The sequence below is a fragment of the Panthera uncia genome, chromosome D1 (assembly GCF_023721935.1).
Source record: "Panthera uncia isolate 11264 chromosome D1, Puncia_PCG_1.0, whole genome shotgun sequence".
Taxonomy (NCBI): Eukaryota; Metazoa; Chordata; class Mammalia; order Carnivora; family Felidae; genus Panthera; species Panthera uncia.
In genome coordinates, this window is record NC_064808.1 from 52,423,068 (window position 1) to 52,445,087 (window position 22,020).

The 22,020-nt window shown below is 41.9% G+C and overlaps 1 protein-coding gene and 1 long non-coding RNA gene across 2 annotated transcripts in view; one reads left to right on the forward strand and one right to left on the reverse strand.

Moving 5' to 3' along the window:
* Positions 1-22,020, forward strand: part of LOC125936956 (uncharacterized) — a 76,629-nt gene that overhangs the window by 12,588 nt on the left and 42,021 nt on the right. Inside the window, exon 2 of the long non-coding RNA XR_007462175.1 lies at positions 10,963-11,072. This is a non-coding gene — a long non-coding RNA (uncharacterized LOC125936956). The remainder of the gene's footprint in view (positions 1-10,962; positions 11,073-22,020) is intronic.
* On the reverse strand, positions 11,061-12,376 carry LOC125936942 (olfactory receptor 52M1). The gene has a single exon (XM_049651400.1). The coding sequence runs from the start codon at positions 12,351-12,353 to the stop codon at positions 11,400-11,402; it is 954 nt and encodes a 317-aa protein (XP_049507357.1). The 5' UTR covers positions 12,354-12,376; the 3' UTR covers positions 11,061-11,399.

Sequence of the window (22,020 nt, forward strand, 5' to 3'; positions counted from 1 at the left end):
GCCTCCTATGTCAATCTATTACTTTTAGCGAGTATATCCTCCCAATACATCAGTAAGTCTTAATGATCAGACTGCTACCAGGGGCTATCTGTGATTCACCTACAACAGGGATAAGGTTTCATTACCCGATGTTACCAAATGTTGCAATTCTAACATGTTACCTTTTTAGTATATATTTCCTTGAACCTCTCCAAATACCAAATGTTAGTGTTGTGTAGAATATTTAAGGAGTGTTGCATGGAGGGAAGTGAAAAGTTGGCAGGGACAAAAAGCTAGGATGAAAATCGAACTGTAGCTTTGACCAACTCCTCCAGGAGCTGTTTCTAGAGTGACCTTTCAGTTTTGTCCTAAATTGGACCACATTGACCACAGTTTTCCTCGCCCCCTGCTTAGTCATTGGGTTGCCCTAAAAGATGTGGCCTTCAAGTTTGAGACTGATAATCTTGTCCATCCTCTTTTGGTTTGCAATTCTTCTTGGTAGTTCTTTTTATAAGTCCTCTGTATATATCAGGAGTCTTCCCATCTGTAACCTCCCAATTTAAGGCACTTTCTGCTAATTTAGTCAAACGTCCTAACTTCCTTGAAGTAATCTTTGTTTTTAAAACTTCATCTATCCTAAGACCTAAAACTTAATCATATATCATTACCAAGAATTAAAGTTACTTTCACATCTAAGTCCTTAATAAACCTGGAGTTTATTTTTGTATATGGAATAAGGTAGGCATCCAATTATCTTCCATCTGATTTTTTTTTTTCCAGCTAGACTTAACTTACTGAAAGGCCTGTTTCATTATCTTAATGAGTTAAGAGACTGCTTACAAAGAACTGATTGTCTTATTTACTGAGTCTGCTGGTCTGTGAGACTATACCTGGACTTAAGGGTCTGGGACCCAGGTCTTGGGCCTGTGTAACTGAAGTAACAAGACTTCCATAGGAAACCAGTGCCATGATCTATACCAAGGCAGAATAGAACACTTTTAGCATCATCCTTAACCCTTCACACTGCTATAGGGATGAGAAGTCCGAGAAGCTGCAGTTTGGGGAACTTCCCAGGGAGACTGAGGATGGTGAGCTGCTGTTTCCTGTCCCATATACATCTATAAAGTCAACCTTATGCCAGGTAAAATCTGTTTTTGTCTTGAGCGTACTAATCCAAATGTGGGACCACTTCTAGAAGTGGTTGATCTGTTCTAATCTGCTTCTGGTGGACTTTAAATTAGCGGGTTGTTTGCCTTCTGGAACAGTTGTTTCTCAAACATTTTCTGGCCTGTGAGTTGACTTCTCTAGAAGTATTGACTATTAGACAATGCAAATGGCACTGCAGATTCCCAGCACCAATGAGCAGGTATACTAATCCTAAAACAAAGAGCCCACGGCACCAAATATAGATAGTAAATCTTTCCCCTCCTCCCCAAAATTAAAACTTCATGTTCTCTATGGAAAAGTTTTAAAAGGAGAAATCTCCTGGGTAACTTGTCAGTTTTGAGAATGTCTGAGGGTGGGGATGCTGTTAAAGTTAATTGTGCCCTACCTATTTCTCAATGAAGCCACCTACACAGAGCTCTTCTGCAGCTGTGACTTGACTTTTAAGGACAAAGGAATCCACACAAGTGTTAACTAGGCACCGATTATTCCAAGGCAATGCAGGGGAGGAACAAGACCCAAGCTCTTATAGTCCATTATCTATTGCATTGTCTCATAGTAGTGCTTGGGTGTCTGTCTTTTGTCTCGGGCCAATGCTACTACCCCCACAAACTTTCCAGTCCCTTCCCATTCCAACCTTCCCCAGGGTGTGAATTTCTATTATAGTTTCCTATATAGGGTACCTTTTGAGACTGATCTTGGGGAAGGAAGGCAGCAGTTATACTTGTCAACCATCTTAATCTCAGAACCATAGGTCTCCCACCCAAAAAGACTATTAAAGATGCTCAGGGCTCAATCTTTAATAGTTTTCATGATTATCCTTGTGATTCTAATAGGCCTGCCTAGGACTTTATGTTGGAGGTACTTGGGTGTGATACTGTATTACAGAACTTCGAAAATATTTTCACTTGTGTATACATCTACTTACAACCACCCTAAAACCTTAACACAAATCCTTCAATACCACTCCATGGATAGAGGTATAGTCTGAATAAGAAGCCATTTTTATTGTATATGAAACAGAAGTCCCACCATTTGTCACAAGGGATGGGTAAAAAAAAAAAAAAAAAAAAAAAAGGATTTAATATTAATCCTTTGTTTGGGGCTGAGACTGTCCCTTCAGGTAACAAGTCCAAGAGTGGACTTATAAGAAAGCTTGAGGGGAGGACAGCCTGAGGGAACAGATAGAGAATGGGACCTCCACATAAGAGATACAACTGAAGCAGTCCACACAATCAGCATTCAGCCAAGTGGCTGAAGCTTCTCCAGAAATATTTTTCTGCTTACTCTAAGAACCCAGAGATGTTCAGAAGTCTTGTTCTTACAAGGCCAAGTGGTTGGTAATGTATCCCTTAAATTCTCATGAGTCCAAGAATTGGGAGAGAGAAGTAGCTTAGAATGGAAACCTAAAAAGACTCTCTACCCATAACCAGACTCAACATAAAAACAAACTGCTGGGGGAACCTGGGTCGCTGTCTGTTAAGCGTCCGACTTCGGCTCAGGTCATGATCTCACAGTTTGTGAGTTCGAGCCCCAAGCCCCACATCTGGCTCTGTGCTGGAAACTCAGAACCTGGAGCCTACTTCAGGTTCTGTGTCTCCCTCTCTCTCTGCCCCTTCCCTGCTCGCTTGTGCACGCGCGCTCTCTCTCTCTCTCTCTCTCTCAAAAATACTAAAAAAAAAGTGCTAAAGAGAAAAATAGAGGAAACCGGGTTGTAACAACATCAGTCTATTAGTCTAGATCAGTCTTCAGCTATTATAGTCTCCCTTCCCATAAAGCCTCATCGTGAGTGCCTATGGTAACATCAAGGGAGCAGCTCTACCTTTACACTACACTTTGAACTCAATTGCTATAGGACACTTCTGATGCTAGGTCTTTCAGATTTATATTGGTACTACAATTTCCCCCCATGAATTCTGTTCTAGGGTAAGGAAGAAGACTTGCTGAGCTGTGTGCTGAGGATTGTAATGGCTACGTGGCTTTCATTCTTTGAACATCTGAGAAGTCTTCGGAAAGTCCATCTTCATAAAAGTCTTCATGTCCATAAGCGGTATTACCCCTTCTCACAGGACTGACTTGTGAACATGAACTGAACATTTTTCAGCGGCACTCCCCATAATTGTGTTAGAATAGGTTCTCTGAAGAGCAGATGTCAAGAAGGAATTACACGTGTCAGAGATTCGTTCAGTGGGAAATGCCCATGAAGGAAGATACAAAGGAATCCTGAGGCTGGAAGAACTATAAGCTTACAATGCAGGTCTGATCTCTGTGCAGGAGGGAGGTAAGAAGGGAAGGAAGGTCTTAGACTTCAGTGCATTTCTAAAAGTTTTGACAAGGCCACAAGGAATACTTAAGCCAAAGGGCACCCATAAGGAAAGTCCACTGTCTCACAAGAATAAGTCTGCATTATTAGTGCTATGTTCATTCACTGGTTGGAAGCCACCCCACAGGAAGTGGAACCCAGGCAGGGCCGTGGACTTGAGCAGTGTGATAGAAGCTGTTTAGTCACATATGCTTCCTGCAATCAGATCTGAGGAGCATATTTTCATGGTCACCACAATTTATTGCATGGTACAGGTGTCCTTCATATTTTGGGAGCAGCAACCCCATAGTTCCCATGGGCCTCTTTTGCTGTGGGTAAACTAGAAAAGGAAGGCCAGTAGAACTACAACCCCAGTCTGAAACTCCTATCAGAACCACAACTGTTAACTCTTTTCCTTCCACTGTCTATTTGGAATTCCTCTCACCCTCAAGAAATCTTGAATCTTGAGGAATCTTATAGCTATAACCACTTTAAATCTTGGTGGCCTACCTGATGATGAAGCAACCCAATTTTTCATTCCTGAGGAGGTTGAACTCTTGGTAATCATACTCCTATTTGTGGATTGTTTCACATGTACACTTATGCTTATAATGGGGCATGGGCACTAGAAAATGCCTCAATAGATCATCTTGCTTCTCATTTACAAACTCCCCCATATCCATTGTGTGAAAGCAACTGCCTCTTCAATTAGGTCAGTTACTCCTGCCAGGATAGTAACTCTTACCTGTTGGTCCCTAACCACTGGAGTCCTAAGTAGCCTGAGGGCAGCTATAATTTGTAGTTCAACAGAACCCTTGCTGTATCCTTTGAGGATCAGGACTTCCAACCATTCAGAGACCGTATTTCCTGGGATAGGAAGCAAAAGTCCCCTAGTGGATGATTGAGACTGTAACGTATTCCTGATTCTACCTCTTTGTCCCTGGACTCCTGTATCCTATTGGGGACCAAGCACCAGATAGAGATCTAATTTAATGCAAATACAGCATCCTAAAGGATGGCCACTTTTTTGTGTGGAGTGCTGCCTCTGAGCTGCCTTTTCATTTGTGTTTTTAGAAGACTGCCCCAGAATTGAGTCTAACTGCTTCTGGTTAGTGAAGTAATGTTAATGCTTCCAGTGAATCCCATAGTCATGATCCCTATGCTGCATATCCTATGGTGAAGAATGTCTACTCTTCTGTTACTGTGTAATGTGGGATCTCTTTCCCATAAGTCATTCAGGAAGCCTTCAAAGTAGTGCTGGCTGAGGCTTTCATAGACAAGAAAGGAAAATCCACACCCAGGATAAGTACATATCACTGGCAGTACAAACCTTCAAAGTAGCTGACTTGCCAAGGGGCCTCCTTGAATAATAGTATTATGTCTGGGTTTCAGCATTGAACTCCATGCTCAGTAGGAATCTACTTGGTTGAGCCCACACAGTCTCCTTTGCTGTCACTGCTGCTACTTTAATAACCCATCACACCAGTTCTGAGATGACCACTGAATGTCAACCAGCAGAATTGCCTCAGTGGCTTAGTTCAGAGCCTTTTCTGGTGTACGCTTTACACAGATACAAAACTCCTCAACTTGAACCCAACCCCCATCCTTCTCTCAGACCTCTTTACCTTAAATCTCCTGTCTCTTACTTTGTAGGCCCCTGCCCAAGGACTTAGAGATGACTCTTGGACCACTTTACTTTTCACAGAGCATGAATGACCAGTTGTACCACCTGAAATTCTGCCAACTAGGAAACTTTGATTCTCCACTCTTTCAAAGTCTCAAGGCCACCTCTGTATGTAACTATAATGCATCTGCCATCCATTTTAGGTCATGCCTTCCCAACCCATAAAACATAAACCAGTCTCTGGCTTTTTCTTCCTGTTGGTGTAACAGACCGCTTCATGTGGCCATTGATGTGATCTGCAGGAGAAGAACTACTGCAAATGCTCTGGATGACCTGACTCTGGAATTCCTGCTCATGCTTCTGCCCTCTGATCTTCCTAGATTTGGTCGTGGATGAACCATTTCCATCTCTCACTGCTGCTGGACCTGTCTAATTTTGACTTAGGTCTGATACATCCAACTCCTAATGGGCAGTTCTGGATGCGTGATCACTTGTTGTCCCATGGCCAAATCTTCTGTCTCTACCAGGGTCTAACAAAATGCCAGGAGTTATCAAGTTACACAGTTCTCTGCTGTAAGTGACACAGCCTAACTTAAATACTAGGGCATGTGTAATAACAATTCCATAAGCTACATGCTGTTTCTTTCCCCATTACTGATACCTCTAACACTTGAGTGTACTAGTTCCTATGGCCTATGTGGCAGTGATGTTTGGCACCACAGCCTGAACCTGCAATAGAGCCTTTTCCTGCTCTGGGCCCACTCAAAGCTGGAAGCCTTCCATGTCCTCTGGTACAGAATTCCTAAGTGAGGAATACATTATCTCCAGAATCAAATGTAGCCTACCATGCATTGTTTTCTCCTTGTATAGAATTTGCAAGATGATCTTCACTTTAGAAGCATTTCTTTACCATTGGACCCCTGGAAACCTTCACTGAAATGCTAGGCTACTGACTACTCTCAGTATTTGTCTCTTCCTCTGGAACATATGTGTCTAAGGCTTTCACAGTCCACTTCTTGTGTATTTTGCCCAATCAACCTGTCACTGGTAGATCATTGCGATATTCTGTGGGAGGTCTAGTCCTTTTAGGATTATATTACGGTATAAAGAGTTAACATGGGCGCCTGGGTGGCTTGGTTGGTTAAGCATCCGACTTCGGCTCAGGTCATGATCTCACGGTCCGTGAGTTCGAGCCCCGCGTCGGGCTCTGTGCTGACAGCTCAGAGCCTGGAGCCTGTTTCAGATTCTGTGTCTCCCTCTCTCTCTGCCCCTCCCCTGTTCATGCTCTGTCTCTCTCTGTCTCAAAATAAACGTTAAAAAAAATTAGTTAACATGCCCCTGAGGGAAGCTGAGTACTATTGCCTATCCCATGTGAATGGAAACTTCTCAGTCCTCTTGAAACTGGAATAAACATCACATCTGCCCGGTTGCTAAATTCTCTATCATGGACCTGAGTAGCATTTTTTAACTTTGGAGAGAAATTTTGGAGACTTCTATCTGGCCTTCCCCACTGTGCTATCTCTTCCCTCACAGACCAGGTATGCCATATGGTAGTTACCCCAATTCTAATAGTTCTAATCAGTCACTAAGTGGCTGAAGAAGTGACCACTGGGTAAGTTCATGAAATCAGGACATACTGAGAACTGGACTTTCTCTAAGACCCCTTACTGACTGGATTCTACTACCTAGAGCAGAGCCCCAACTCCAGTAGAGGGACCATGATTGTTCTTTCAGTTTATCAGTATCAGTCTTCAATGTCTAGGTATTCTCTTCCTAGTGTAAAATTGCCTAAATGACCATAGTTCTCTTTAGAGAAGAGTTCAGGGAATCATGATATAGAACTGAGGTTTTTTGAGTCCTTCCCCTTAGGGATCCAGGTACCTCTTGGGTTAATGAGTCCTAGATCTTGAAAATCAGTACAGGTCTGGAAACTGAGCAAGAGATTGACTATTGCAATGACCATCCCTAGTCTTATATCCATTGTACTTTGTTTTTCTAGATGGTAAGCCAGAGCCTTGCTGGCTACCCACCTGTTTCAGCCTTTGGGGCCCAAAACACTAAAACAGTTCCACAATCCCCTGGAGCCAAGCCCCTTTGACTTTACCAGTTCTTAAAGTAATTTCAGCCTTCTGACTTGTGGTCAAATGCTTCCATTTGGTCTCAATTTCTCCATTATCCCCACTGATCTTCATGAGCCCACAACTAGAACTACCTTTGCTGTCATCAGACCTGGTGAGAGCCACCATTGAACTTCTCAGTGGTACTGGTGCCTGTATCACCAGTTATGATGGTTTTGGATGTTGTGTCTTGTGTTCAACTGAACATAACTTTCTGATGGGTCTTCTGTCATTACATAACAATCTGTTACAATATGATTACCTGCATCTTTATTTTGACCTTCTTTCAGGACAACCTAAGCATTTTCACTTTGCTTATCATTAGCCATTGTTTTCAGGCTTAAAGGAGCCACTCTAACAGGGAGTTTGCACAATCTCCTAGGGTGTTCGCAAGGGTAATAAATCCCACATGCCAAGAAAGTGCCTCCAGGTTGAATTTTTCATCTAGTCTTAATTTTACATATTTACATCCTATTGTTCCTGATCAAATACTCCCCAAACCATTCCCACAGGTACTCATGTCAGTATGTGCTGGCTAATTCTGAGAACTTGGGCCCTGTCTACCCCAGAAAGGGAGGTTATACTGCACTTTAACCCTGGTTATCAGCACAGTAGACAGGAAGAGAAGTGAGGATGGCTCTGGAGAGGAACACCTGTTGCCTCACAGAAGCCATCCCTTACTAAGGAAATGTGGGTCACCTCAAAGTCCAAGCATTTGGAGTAGCTACAGGGCCACTATACCCAAAGGTTGGCATCCAGAGGTTCCCATGCCATGTTTTAGTGTCCCAGGTTTTCCAAAATAGAACCCTGACCTTCTCTGGCTGAGCATTCAAACACTGAGTGCTCTACGCCTCTAACAATGGTCTTTGGCCTATCACTTAGCTGTATCATTGCAGCAGATAATATTTTTGTAAGTTAGATGCTCGGGCTCTCACGCATAACCATTAACTGCTCGTTAATAGCTCTCAATCTTACCATCCTTCTGCAAGGCATCAGTGTAATTTAGAAAAACAAATTCCATGACTTTATAGACTGTACCCTCCCCCACATTTCTCAAATGTTTGTATCCTTACATTTGCAATAGTGTTTCCCCCCTACTGGGATATCTTCTTAATTCCCCACTAGTGAAATCTTTAGCAATTGAGTCATCATCTTGTGCGAAGGACTACCTATGCCCTACCCACTAAGTAAGGTGGCATCATCCTCCTCTGCCAGGGAGTTAGCGAGCCAGATGCCCACTTTACATTCTGCTTGCTCTGACCACTCTTGGTCCTCTAAGAAGCAGACCACAAAATGGGATTAGACTTACTGGAAGCTATGCCTATGAGAGAAATGCAGAGGGAGCTAGATGCTGGGCAAGCTATCTGCTCACAATGCCAGTCTGACCTCTGTAAAGTATTGAAAGAGGTTAAGGAAGGAAAGGTCTCAGACTTCATTGGCCTTGCCGAAGCTTTTAGAAGTACAGTGAGGAGTCCCATAGCCATAGTTACCTGTCACAAGTATTCTGTCCTGCAGGAATGGGCCTACCTTCCATCCCTAAAATGCCTAGTTATTGGCTAGGAGCTGCTTGTGGGAAATGTGACCTCAGTGGAACATGGTGATGGATTTTTAGATGGCAACAGCTAAGGCTGACAGTCAACCACACTCATACCACAGGAGATGGGGGAGGCATTTTTGAAGGTTGCCACAACAATCTCCATGCTTTGTTGTATGCTCTATAAAACCCCTTAGTCTTTTCTGCTTAGGTAGCAAACCGAATGCCTCTTGGCTACATCCAGGTTTCACAATACTAAAATACATAAGAGTTGAGGGATTGATATTCCATAGCTAATCTGCTAAAAGCAAATTCATGTGCTAGGCTGAACTCCAAATGAAGAGTGCCATAAATTGGGTTCAAGTTTATACCTAAGTCCCTTGAGCATATTCTCCCTCAGAAAATATAAATGCTATGCACTAAAGGAGAATAACAAGGTTTCTAACCTCTCTCCAATTTTTTTTAAATTTTTTTTAATGTTTGTTTATTTTTGAGACAGAGAGAGACAGAGCATGAATGGGGGAGGGTCAGAGAGAGAGAGGAGACACAGAATCGGAAGCAGGCTCCAGGCTCTGAGCTGTCAGCACAGAGCCTGACGCGGGGCTCGAACTCACGGACCGTGAGATCATGACCTGAGCCAAAGTCGGAAGCTTAACCGACTGAGCCACCCAGGCGCCCCACCTCTCTCCAATTTTTAACCTGGTAGTTAAATGCTAAAGCTTCAGACCTTTTCTCCAGGCCATGTCCTTGTCCTTGCCTTTTCCCACACTCCTCCACAAAGAGGGCCCTGAGATCCGGTGAACACATACTTGACATTAATTCCAAACCCCTTCCCTTGGTCCCCAACCATGGTGGGGGTAAGCAAAACAGGACTTTGCTTATGATTGTTTTTCCCTTTATATGAAGACTATTTGACTCTTCCCAAACTCAGACCTAAGGTTCAGGAAAGCTAAACCATGATGTAACGATGGGATAGAATAGGCTAAAAGTTAGAGATTTCAGGGAAATGTGAATATAATCAGAACCCTAAATGAACACATTCTAGATATCCCAATAGTCAGAATCAGAAGTCACTTATTCTGGTTGTTGTATAGTGATCTTTCATTTGCACTTGACTACTTCCCTTCATACTAAGGTCTGTGATCATTTGTTGTATACCTAAAGCTCAATAGACTCAACATCTTCCTGCCTGGTTATAGTTAAGGGTTTGTAATCCAACTTTGAGTTGCATCCAGTTCTACCCTTTGAAGGGAAACTGATCTGTGCATTCGTAGTTGGGACTGACTATAGTGTCAGCTGTGTAAGAGACATTAAATATGCAACCATTCAGACCTTGAGGAAAAAAGCTTTTCATCTTTTCCGCAGCTGAGTAAAATGAGGGTCATAAGGACTAGAGGCTTTGGAATTCTAAACCACTGAATTCCATGTGGCATCTGGCTGGCTCAGTTGAGTGTTGCACTTGATTTTTGGCTCAGGTCATAATATCAGGGTCATGGGATCAGGCCTAGATCCCCCTGTTGGCTCAGCACTAAGTATGGAGCCAGCTTGAGATTCTCTCCCCCTCCCTCTGCCCCTCATGCTCACTCATGAACACTCACTCTCTCTCAAATTTTTAACTGCTGAATTTTTTTTTTACCTCCTATAAACTGAGTCACCTTGGGCAATTCTTCTGTCACTTCTGGGAATATCCATTTCTCATGTGCAAAGCAGGGACAGTAACTGCCTACAAACTGTGGTTAAGAATCACATTAGTAACTTTCAACAGCAGCTACTTAACTAGCAAAGTGTTTTATAGTCCTTTTCTAGATATTGAATTAATACTTAATCTGGAAGGTAAAGTCAATGTTCCTAGAAATGCTAGAACTCCTAACTTCACCTTATTTTGTGATCAATTCAAAAAGACCATATGTAGTGAGGGATCCTACAGATGTACCCAGGGAGAGCTACTGCAAGGAGTAGAGGTTCTCCTCTTCATGGAGCCCTCACACACTTCAGGCTACTTGACAGGAATGGGTCTGCAGGAGAAGTACGAAGGTCATGTTGAAACCTGATAATCTTGTCCACTGCCCTTCATTAAGCTGATCTTTTTTTAACAGGCCATATTCTTCTAGAACACTCCATGCTTTCTTAGTACAAGCAATTTTAGCATCTTGGCTTAAAGGTTTAAATCAAAATTGCTTTTCCTGTTGTTAAGTCCACATGAATGAAACGACTCCATTTTTTTTTTTTTTTTTTTTTTTAGAATTGAAGCAGGCACAGAAAAAAGTAGAACCTATTATATAAAACATTCTAAACTCCAAAGCATTGGATCTAGGCATCTTAGAAGCTCTGCATGCAACTGATAAAGCAAGGGTATTCTATCCTATTTCCAATGTGTAAAATGTGAACAGTACTAACTACCTCACAAGTTAGTGTTCATTCAGCACTTAATTCTTATAAATATCCTAACTATTTGTATTACTGAGGTCATCATAATTTCACCTTTACAGCTCAAATACCCTTTAGTCATTAAAATAAACATAAATAGAACTTAAAGCTGTACATTAACATTCCTTTGGAATCACAAAAACCGGAGAACACTGGGCCTAACCTCTCAGACGGCTTGAAGCTCCCATTTGGCAAGCTGCCCACCATATTTAAATACCTTCTCCATATGTTTGAGAGGGAAGGAAGTAATGGTCACTTGAACTTAGTTTCTGTCTTCAGCATTTGGAGAAGCCGCTCCCGGATCTGCTTGGTGCGGACAGCGTAAACAATGGGATTAAGGATTGGAGGAATGAGGAGGTAGAAGTTAGCCAGTAGAGTGTGGACTGGAGGAGGTACCTGGTGACCAAATCGGTGAATGAGAGAAGAAACCACAATAGGAACATAAAAGATCAGAATGGCACAGATGTGAGAACCACATGTCCCCAGGGTTTTAAGTCGGGCTTCAGGTGTGGCTAGCCCCATCACAGCCCGGAAAATCATCACATAAGAGACAGAAATAGCCATGGAATCCAAGATTAGGACCAAAAAACCAATGCTTAGCCCATAGACATTGTTGACCCTGCTGTCACCACATGCCAAGGTGACCACAGCCATGTGCTCACAGTAAGAGTGTGAGATGACACGAGCCTTGTAAAGGGGCAGCCGTAGGCAGATCATCAAAGGCAGAGGTCCGATGTAGAGTACCCCCCGAAAGAGGGCAGCCAGCCCCAACCGTCCCACCATAGCATGAGTGAGGACTGTGGTATGATGTAGCGGGTTGCAAATGGCTATGTAGCGGTCCAAAGCCATGGCAAGGAAGATGCCTGACTCAACTGTGGCAAAGCAGTGGATGAGGAACATTTGGGCCAAGCAGGCATCCAGGCCAATATCACCAGCACCAAACCAGAAGATTCCCAGCAGTTTGGGCATAGTAGAAGTGGATAGAACCAGGTCAACAACCGCCAACATACACAGGAAGAAGTACATGGGCTGGTGCAGGCTATTCTCCACCTTTACCACAGTCAGAATGGTGATGTTTCCCACCACAGCAACCAGGTACATGGAGCCAAAGGGGATGGAAAGCCAGAGATGCAGGGACTCCAGCCCTGGGATGCCGGCAAGCTGGAAGGAGCTGGGTACTGAGCAGGAATTTTGAAAAGTGAGCATGATTCATAAATGAACCTTCTCACTCATGCCCCAAAATGCCATAGAAACTTTTTCTAGAAATATTTTATTAAATCCTATAATAAAGAATAGAATCATTGGTAAGATGCTATAAACTTCTTAAAAGAAATCATGGAACAATATCATAGTGTAAGTGTCATATTATTACGGTCACAAAATTTTACCTGACAAAAATTTGCCAAGCACAAGCCAAACACATATTTGAATGTAAGAGTATCTCTGTATAATAGGACTCCCAAGGAGCAATGTTCTTGCATCAATCATTGAAATGACCTAAGGCAGACCAGTACCTATTTAGTCCTTTAAAGGTAAACTATACGGTATCTCTCAGTATTCTATTAGGTCTCAAAATGAGAGCTTCTTGAAAAGACACATTGATAGACCCCCAGGACTGTCTAGGCTCTGTGGTAAATCAAAGGTTAAGCTTGAGGCCAACACTTGCTATTGGATGATCTGAAACCTTTAATCTACAGGCCAAAAATCACTAAGACATGGACCGGTGAAGAAAAGGGACCTTGAAGGATAGAAACAAAGCAATTCCTGAAAAGCAAAAGCTGATGAATGTAACTCAGTTTGTCTGCCGAGAGGCAGATCCTTGCAAGGGCCCTCTCCTTTTATGGAGGCTAAATAGAGGATAAGGCTCCAGAAGCAGAGCATTCTCCCCATTAGGGAAGAAGACCCATTCAGCTCTGAGTGGCATGAAGCCTAGAGGACAAGTATTTGGCCAAAGAAGAAATGCCCTACCTGGAGTTCAGGACAACTGGCTAAAGGGATATTTGTATTTTGAGAAAAGACCTAGAAGCAATTTTGTGTGGGTTTTTCCTCAGGGTCTAAAGGATTATACCAGAATGTTTCCTATCTATACTAGAGGAATGTCAAGGAAGGAGAAAAACATATAAGCTTTGTCTTCTACATCTTGAACCTTGTTGGGTTGACTATAGCAGATAGTTAATAGTCTGGGCTTTGGAATTTTCCAGATCTGGTTTCAGATCCTGGCAGTAGGAGCTGAGGCAAGTTACTTTATCATATCGGTTATATAATTGACTTCAACTGACAACAAACTTAAACACTTGTAGCCTAGAGGAGGCATGAGGATTAAACAAGAATGCAATGTCTGACACATTAACAGTAAGCATTAGTTCTTCTCAGTTGAGAATATTGGATATATTTTTGGTCTTGAAATATTAAAGTTCAAAAAACCTTGGAATGCCTCTCTAGGGAGGCACGGTACTGGGAGGATGACCACCATAGTAGTGACTTGATCCCACAGAATTCCTCTCGATGAGCTGGGTTTCCTCTCCATCTCAAGGTTCTCCTCTATCACTACAAATGGGAACAGTGTTGGCAGTAGCAGTAAAAATGCTGAATCATTGAGGCTGGGGGAAAAAAAAAAGAGCATAGGAACCAGCCTGTGATTGAAGTGACCAGGTGAAGTCAAGCAAGGGGAGCCTGTCTTGGTTTTTTCACCCTGTGTGCTGGTTATTTTCCATTTGTCCCTCTGAAGCCCTGTCCCAGGTCCCTATAAGCTGGTGTTTATAGGGCTGCATTATCCAGATTCCCTTCTCTTCTGTTTTCTAGAGGAGTTCAGCCAATATGAGACACCAATAAGAGGTACGAAAAGGAGACTGGAGATCAGGAACATGTTCTCCAGTTCCCTTCCTGCCACGCACATATGGCCTTGCCATGGTTTTCTACCAAAGGCAACAGCTCTAAAAAGTGACCCCTCCTGTTTTCTGGCAACAGCATCTTCCCTTATGTGGTCAGGCCTGAGTTAGATAATAATGTGCAAGGTTGGTTCTGGTGCTTTATCATCCCCTTGTCAGTTTCCTTAACCCTTTCCAGGCCTCTGTAGATAATCCCTTCAACTGCCACTTTCACCAGGCCACTGGTTTGGATGGGTCACACCAGATCCCAATGTACAATCTTCACTCAGTACTGTCTTTCAGAAGTTGTCTTCTTCCTTAGTAGGACACGTAATCTGAAAGTTGACAACTTTACAGAACTAGTTCTACAGGCAAATGAATGGCATTCAGGGCTAAATGACCTTTACCAGGACTTCTAGACTTAAGAGGGGACTTGTCTACTTCACCCTTGCATCTAATCAACTGGCTTTAATAACCTGATACTACACTAAGCAAAGGTGTAATCACATAGGGAATCTTTATTCCAGAAAAGGAAGAATCCTTGAATGGAAAAATCAACAGGACTTGGCAAGCGAATTTGTTTTCTATCCCCATGCTCCTCCTCCCTCAGCAGCTACCCTCCTATTTTAGTGAAGAGGTGTCAGCAGTCTTTTTTTTGTTCTTTTGATGCCATTTGAGTCTCCTCAATACTGCCTCACAACCTGGGGAATCGTTTCCTTCAGAGTTTGGGCAGAGAAGTCCTGTTGTGGGAAGATCTCACAGCCCAAGTTACATACAAGGCTAAGTATAACTAGGGACTTCTAGACATCAGAAGTGATTTCTCTTGAAATACAGCACACGTGTACTACATCAGACTTACTAGAGCCAAGCCAAATGTCTTCAATCCCCTGGAATGGCCTCAAGCCCTGAAGAAGGCAGATTTTATTTGTATCCTTTCTCTTTCCTCCCCTATACCTGACAACATACAGAGCTCTTTTTCCCAATGACCATTTCCTCTCCATGTTTTCCTCTTCCTATTCATCTCCAGAAACACCTCATAAAACTGAAAAGGGTACCCATGACTGGAGAGATGCACTTCCGTTGTTAAATGGGATTGGGCTGAGTCTTGGTTAACTTTGCTGACTGCCCCATTCCCATCCTTTCCCTAAGATCCTAACATTCCTTAACATATGTCTCCCTAGTCAAACAGCCTTCACACTTCAAACACAATAGAAGGGGAGGCTACTGAAGCTCCTGCTCAGAGTTGCCATGAGGATATAAGGAGTCAGGCCAACCTGCCACCTGAGCTCTATCCAAATACATCTGCCAACACCAACCAGATTTTTTACCATTCTTGACCCTACCCACTACCTTCCAACAAGGCTGAAATTTTTTTCTACTTCCTAACTATATCATGTTCTTTTGCCTCTAAGAATTACCCATGTTCTTGGTGTTGGGATGGCTTTCCTCTTCACCTAGCCAATCCTTACATATGCACCTTTCCATAACTTAGATGTCACCTTAAATCGCTCCAACCCTGTCTGTGTTCAGTGCCTGTCTTTGTACTATACACACACAGTGCTCTGAATTGCCGACTTACATGGATGATGCCTCAAACAATCTAAGTTTCATAAGAATAAGGAGCATTCCTATCTTCTCTAGTATAATCCCTGGGGTAACACAATGCCTAGCTATGTTGAATGAGAATAACCTATTGCGTATTGAAAACATTGGCAGGTGTCTTGGAGTGTTTTGGATTGCCATTAGCAATCTAGAGGGCCTCTTCAGACTCCTTGAATCTGTAAGGAAGCATGAGCTCTGTATGGATTCCACACTTCAAGTCTCCTCCCAAGAGAATTCCTTCCCTCTGAGTCTTGTCTTGGAGACTTACACAGGAGCACAGTCAGAAGTAGAATGCCCAAGGGTCCCAAGTCTGTTCATCCTAATAGTCTTGGAACCCCTCCTGATGACCTCTGTTCCTTTTCTAGATTCCCCTTTTATATAATGCTCTTACCTCTGCTGGGTAGTGTCAGCAAGAGCCTAGGGCTCTGCAAATGCCACTGAGGCCTGGTACTTATAAGCATTCTGTTCAGGGGTTGAGGGAATTCTATCTGGACTTGTTAACCTTCCCACTTCACTTAGTAGAGAAGGAAAATAACAGGCTTTGTCCCAGAAGAATGAACACAAAATCTAACCTTAAGCATAGCTATCCCTAGTATGTCAGGCTTGGTCCAGAGAGGTCTCAGGAGAACAGACAGACTCTCTAATTGAGTCATGATTACTTGGGTGTCCAAGTCCTGCTCTTGCTGGTTGTATCTGGCCTCCCTGGAGTCTGTAGCTATTCTAAGGGCACCAATAGAAATAGAAATCATAAAAGCTTTTATAGGAAAAGGATGAAGAATCTCCTTGTAATTAGAGTTCAGCATGGCTGTAAATATCTAATGAAGTTTTGATATTCTGAAAGTACTTGGAGGTGATAATAGTGTCTCTAAACTTTAATACAAACCAAAAAATTAAAGACAAACCAATAGCTATTCCCTAAAAATTATATACTGTGGACTCCCCCCCTCCCCCCCCCACCCCACTCTGGTTCACATTATTGAGGAATGGATCCCATGGACTTGGAGGTAGAACAGTGCATCTCCTTTATGTCTTTCTGAAACTAACCTTTCCAACCTAACATCCCATTCCCATTCCTCAGAAAGGAGAGAAGCCAAACTGAGAAAGTGGTTTATCTCTTGGTGTTGCTTTTTGTTTGTTTTGGGTGTGGGGCACAGAGAGGGAGAGAGAATCCTAAGCCTGCTCTGAACTCTTAGGGCAGAACCCAATGTGGGGCTCAAACCCACAAACCTTGAGATCATGACCTGAACCCAAACCAAGAGTATGTTGCCCAACCAACTAAGCCACCCAGGCACCCATCTTGGTGTATCTTAATGGGATGCTTATGTGTTGATGGGTATCATGATTTAGGACTGTGGCAAGACATGGCCTTGGAAGCTCCAAAGGCTTGAGTTTGCAAGCTAGTTCAGTCATAATACCCACTGTGTGACCTTGAACAAGGTTTTTTTGTTTTTTTCCCTCAGTGTAAAGTAGGAATAATCATCTCTGGGTAGCTTTCATAATTGAGATACTGTGTATGAAGAGGCTTGTAAGAAAACCTATCAGGCACTTAATAAACAGCATTGTTAGAACTACTATAATTTTTGTGTCTTTCAGAAGCATTAGCTCTCATCAGCCTGGGAGACCTCCTGTCTCCTTTAGACCAGGAACCAATATGGTCAGAACAGGGGTTAATGCAGTAGAATCAATACATGAAGGCTCTCATTTTTACTCCCCTTCCAGAGTATCTTACTTTCCAGCACCTCAGGAAAATCTGGGAACTCTAGAAGATGGCTACCTCCTTCCCAACCTTAAGTTTATATTCTATGTAAAACTGCTTGTAGCTGCAGGGTAATTCCTTGCTTTTGTGCTTGTGCACATGTTATACCCTCTGCCAAGTAAAGTAGGAATGTCATCCCAGATATGAATCTATATCTAGCTTTTGAAACTTGGTTCAGTAAATACCACATCCAATTGAACTCCTCCTTTAAATTTAGAATTTAGTAGGTTGGCTAGGATTCTTATACATATCTTTCATGATACTTAGAAATCACAAATAGTCAATAAATCAGTGTATCAATTGAATCATGTTAAAGGTTATAAGGCCTCTTTAATAATTTGACTTTATGGACCAACTCAAGACCACCTTTTTCAACTGATAGAGAAGTATGCATATGAGCTGTGTAAAAGAACATTAAAGATACTAACGTTCCCCATAGGATATCTTAAATCTGTATTAAATGTGAGTCAGAAGTCTATTCAGCCTTGGAAGCAGAGATGAATCCGAAATAAACATGGTCCATACACATTCTAGCACTGTCCAGGAGAGGGCATGCTGGCCCAAGGATGAGAGACCATGACAGACCGCTCCACAACACAAAGGAAAACCTCAAGCTTGATGTTAAACATGTTAATCCTATGTTTGAATGTGTTGATTCAGCTTTGCCTTCATCCAATCAGCCCTGTCTTACAACATGGCTTCCCTTATAAGTCCATCAAATATAAGGAGGCTATTCTGGTCAGGCTAACCTATGGATACCAGGGACCCAAAATAAATTGAATATTGGATTTCTGGTTTATAACTCTTTCAATGAGTTGTATTCTTGCTCTGAAATAAGCCATCCTTCATGTGAAATTCCTATAAAAGAACTCTTCAGTGTGTTAGGCCAACTGCTGAATTGGAGTAGGTGGGAATAAATATTTGAATGACATGCATACATCTTCTCTGAAGTCTGAAGGCTGATTTTTTTTCTCATCCATAAATGGGAATACTGGTGCTCAACATAAAGAACTTTGAAAAAATCCTCCTAGCTTATAAGTGGCAGAGCCAGGATTTGGGATCTGGGATCAAATTTGAGCCCCTTCTCACTTCTGAGGGAAGTGGTATACAATAGTGGTTAAGATCACATACGTGAATCCACATCTGTCTAGTTAATTACCAGTACCAACACTTCCTAGACATGTGTCCTTGACCAAGTTATCCTTAAACCCGGGTTTTCCTTATCTTGGTCCCATCCTTGACCCCCCCCCACACACACACACACCCCTGAGTTTTCACATCTTCTGTGAATTTTATCACATCCTTTATCTTATCCTGCACCTCCCTCTATATCCCTCATTCCACCAATCAACTTTCTCTGAGCCTCAAACCATCAGATCCCTAGCATCCCTTTACCCACTCCCACACAGTACCATTGGTGATTTACTCTTTTCTGCATTTTCCAGGATGTGGGAGGTTTCTGTTAAAGCCTGAAGTAACTGTGGATGTACAACTGGATGAGAGAATCCCCTTCAGATCTACATCTTCATAGGCAGATTTGAAAATCTTAATTCAGGTGTCAGAATGATTTGACAAATGATGGGCTGTATTATACCAATAAACATAAAAAAGCTTCTAATTCTCAGTCATTAAATGAAATCCCTATCCCAGTATCAAGTACCGCCTCTTATCTTCTCCTCCCCTTACTACCTTGTGCTGCTATACTTTCGTTCCCCTGGCTATCATCTCCCAAATTCTTTTTCTCCTTTTCACCAAAACAACCTGAGGAGATGTGAGCTTCTATAATCCTCATTTCTCAGATGAAGAAACTGAGACACACAGAGGCTAACTAATTTGCCTGAAATTTACATAGGTACTGTGTGAAAAACAAATTTGAATTCATATACCGTAGGTTCCAATTCTACATTTTTCATTGCTAGTTTGTCAGATGCTTTTTCTGCATCCATTGACTTCATGATTTTTCTTTTAGCCTGTTGACTTGATAAACTACAGCAATTCTTAAATGTTGAGTCAACCATGCATACTTAGAATAAATCTCAGTTGGTCACAGTATATATTATGTGTTGCCAGATTTGGTTTGCTAATATTTTGCGGAGGATTTTTCTACCTGTTTTTGAGATTCCCCAGTGAACCCATATGGACTGTGTGTCTTGTGTTAGAAAGTTACTGATTCATTTTCTTTATATTCATCTATTCGAGTTTCAGAGATGATCTTTCATAGAATTGGTCTGTTTCATTAGATTGTCAAATGTATGAGTATAGTTAAAAATACTCCTCTACCGTGTAGGGGTCCGTGGTTATGGTCCCTCTTTCATTTCTGTTTAATAATTTGTATCTTTCCCCCCCCCCCTTAACCTGGCTAGAGGTTTATCACTTCTACTGATCTTGTAAAAGAACCAGCTTTTGGTTTTGACTTTCTCCATTGACTTCCTGACTTCAATTTCATTGATGTCTGTTCTAATTTCTTTACTGCTTACTTGAGGCTTAAATCCCTTCATTTAGTTTTCCAAGATAGAAGTATAGGTCCTCTTTTAGATCTCATTTCTTCTAATATATATTCAAGGCTAAATTTTTTTCTAAGCACTGCTTTCACAGCATTCCACAAACTTTGAATATAAAACTTAGAATACAAAATACAAATCATATTTTTATTGTAACTTCAAACTATTTAACTTAAGTCTTTGACCCATCTATTTAAAAAACATTTAACCTCAGTATTGGGTTTTCCAGCAGTCCTTATTTCTAGTTTAATTCCATTTTGGTATGAGTAGACTGACTTATTTTTAAACCTACTAGACAGTGTGTTTTGTGGCCCAGAATCCTATCTTAGGGCTCAGCTGGTTAAGTGTCCAACTTCGGTTCAGGTCATGATCTCATGGTTTGTGAGTTTGAGCCCCACGTTGGGCTCTGCTCTGACAGCTCGGAGCCTGGAGCTTGCTTTGGATTCTGTCTACTCCTCTCATTGCCACTCCTCTGCTTGTGTTCTCTCACTCTCAAAAATAAACATTTAAAAAAATGCTATCTTCGTGAATGTTCCACGTGAGTTTGAAGAATATTCTGTTAAATAATGTAACTTACAGAGGTCAGTTAGATCCAGTTGATTAATGGTGCTGTTCAATTCAACTATGTCCTGATTTTCTACTTGCTGGATCTATCACTTACTGATAGAGGGAAGTTAATCTCCAACTATAATTTGGAATTCATCTATTTCTCCTTGCAGTTCTAGCCTTGCATGTTTTGATGTTCTGTAAAGTGTATACACATTAAGGACGGTCTTGGAGAGTTAACCTCTAGCATTATTTAATGCCCCTCTTTAATCCCAGTAATTTTCCCTTGCTCTAAACTTTGTCTGAAATTAACCAGATTTCTTTTGACTAGTGTTAGTAAAGGGATAGCAAAAGACCTATTATGCAAAGGGATAGTGTTAGTAAAGGGATAGCAAAAGACATATTATGCATCTTTATGCTTAAAGTAGATTTCTTATATGCCACATATAATTGGTACCTATTAACCCACTCCAAACCCTTTTTAAAGACCAATATTAAAATCCAAGAGTATAAGGTCAAGGTCTCACACCCTTGAACAGTAGTCAGGATTGCCATAAGGACTGGCTAAAGATACCATTTTTAGATACCTGATCTTTGATCCTGACCAGACTCAGCTGACCTGTTGCTGTCCAAAGTCTTAAAGGTGGAGAGGTCTCCTGGCATATCTCCTCCTCTGGCTTCTGACCTTTTTCTAATTCACACTGACTTAGTATCTTCCATTACAGAACAAACCAGTAAGAATTGCAGAAGTGTTTGCTTTGCCTTTCCAACAATCTTCCCTTGCCCATATACCAGACTCTGTTAAGGACAGGGGTTGTTACAATAATTGTACTTAGAGGCTCAGAGCAGGAGAATGTTACCTTTGTGTATTAACCAACGATTGGCTTTCCTTCATTGTTTAACCCACTTATTCCTTTACCTTCTGGTAAAGCTATTTCCCTGTCCATTTGTCATTTTTTATCTAGACTTTTCCACCTTCTGGAAGGGATATTACTTTCAGCCACTGTACTGATCCACATTGCTGCCAGTAACACTAATCTAGCAAGTGCCTCACCCTTAGCCCACTTCCATTCATGTAGGGTAGTTTACAAAAGTAGAAAACTAGCAGGCTATCCTCACCAGGAAATACAGCTGCATTTACTGTAACTGCATTCACTATCATTCCCAACTTCGCCAGAATAGGGTGCAGCTACAAGTCATGCCATCAGCCCCTAGGAATTCAGAGTTTCTTGCTTTGGAATCCTCCCCACTTTCAGCACCCACGGTAGCATCCCTGGTCCCTGGACCACTATAACAAGTAAGGGAAAAAAATTGAAGTGATACAAAGAATTGTGTGGTCACACCAGTATTCTCCCCCATTCTTCACCCAAATTTCCAGGAAAAGCAGAAGAATCTATCCAGTGGGGACCTTCCCTTAGTCCCCCTCATATTGAATATAACTACATATTCATGGAGGCATGTAAGCCAGCTATTCATGTTTTTGTCTCTTCCCCATGCCTCCCCATTTTAGACAGCAAATTTTTCAACTGCCAATTCCAATTCTCTATCAGACCATTACTATGAGGGTGATAAACATGTCCTTTTGATGTGATATCTTATCC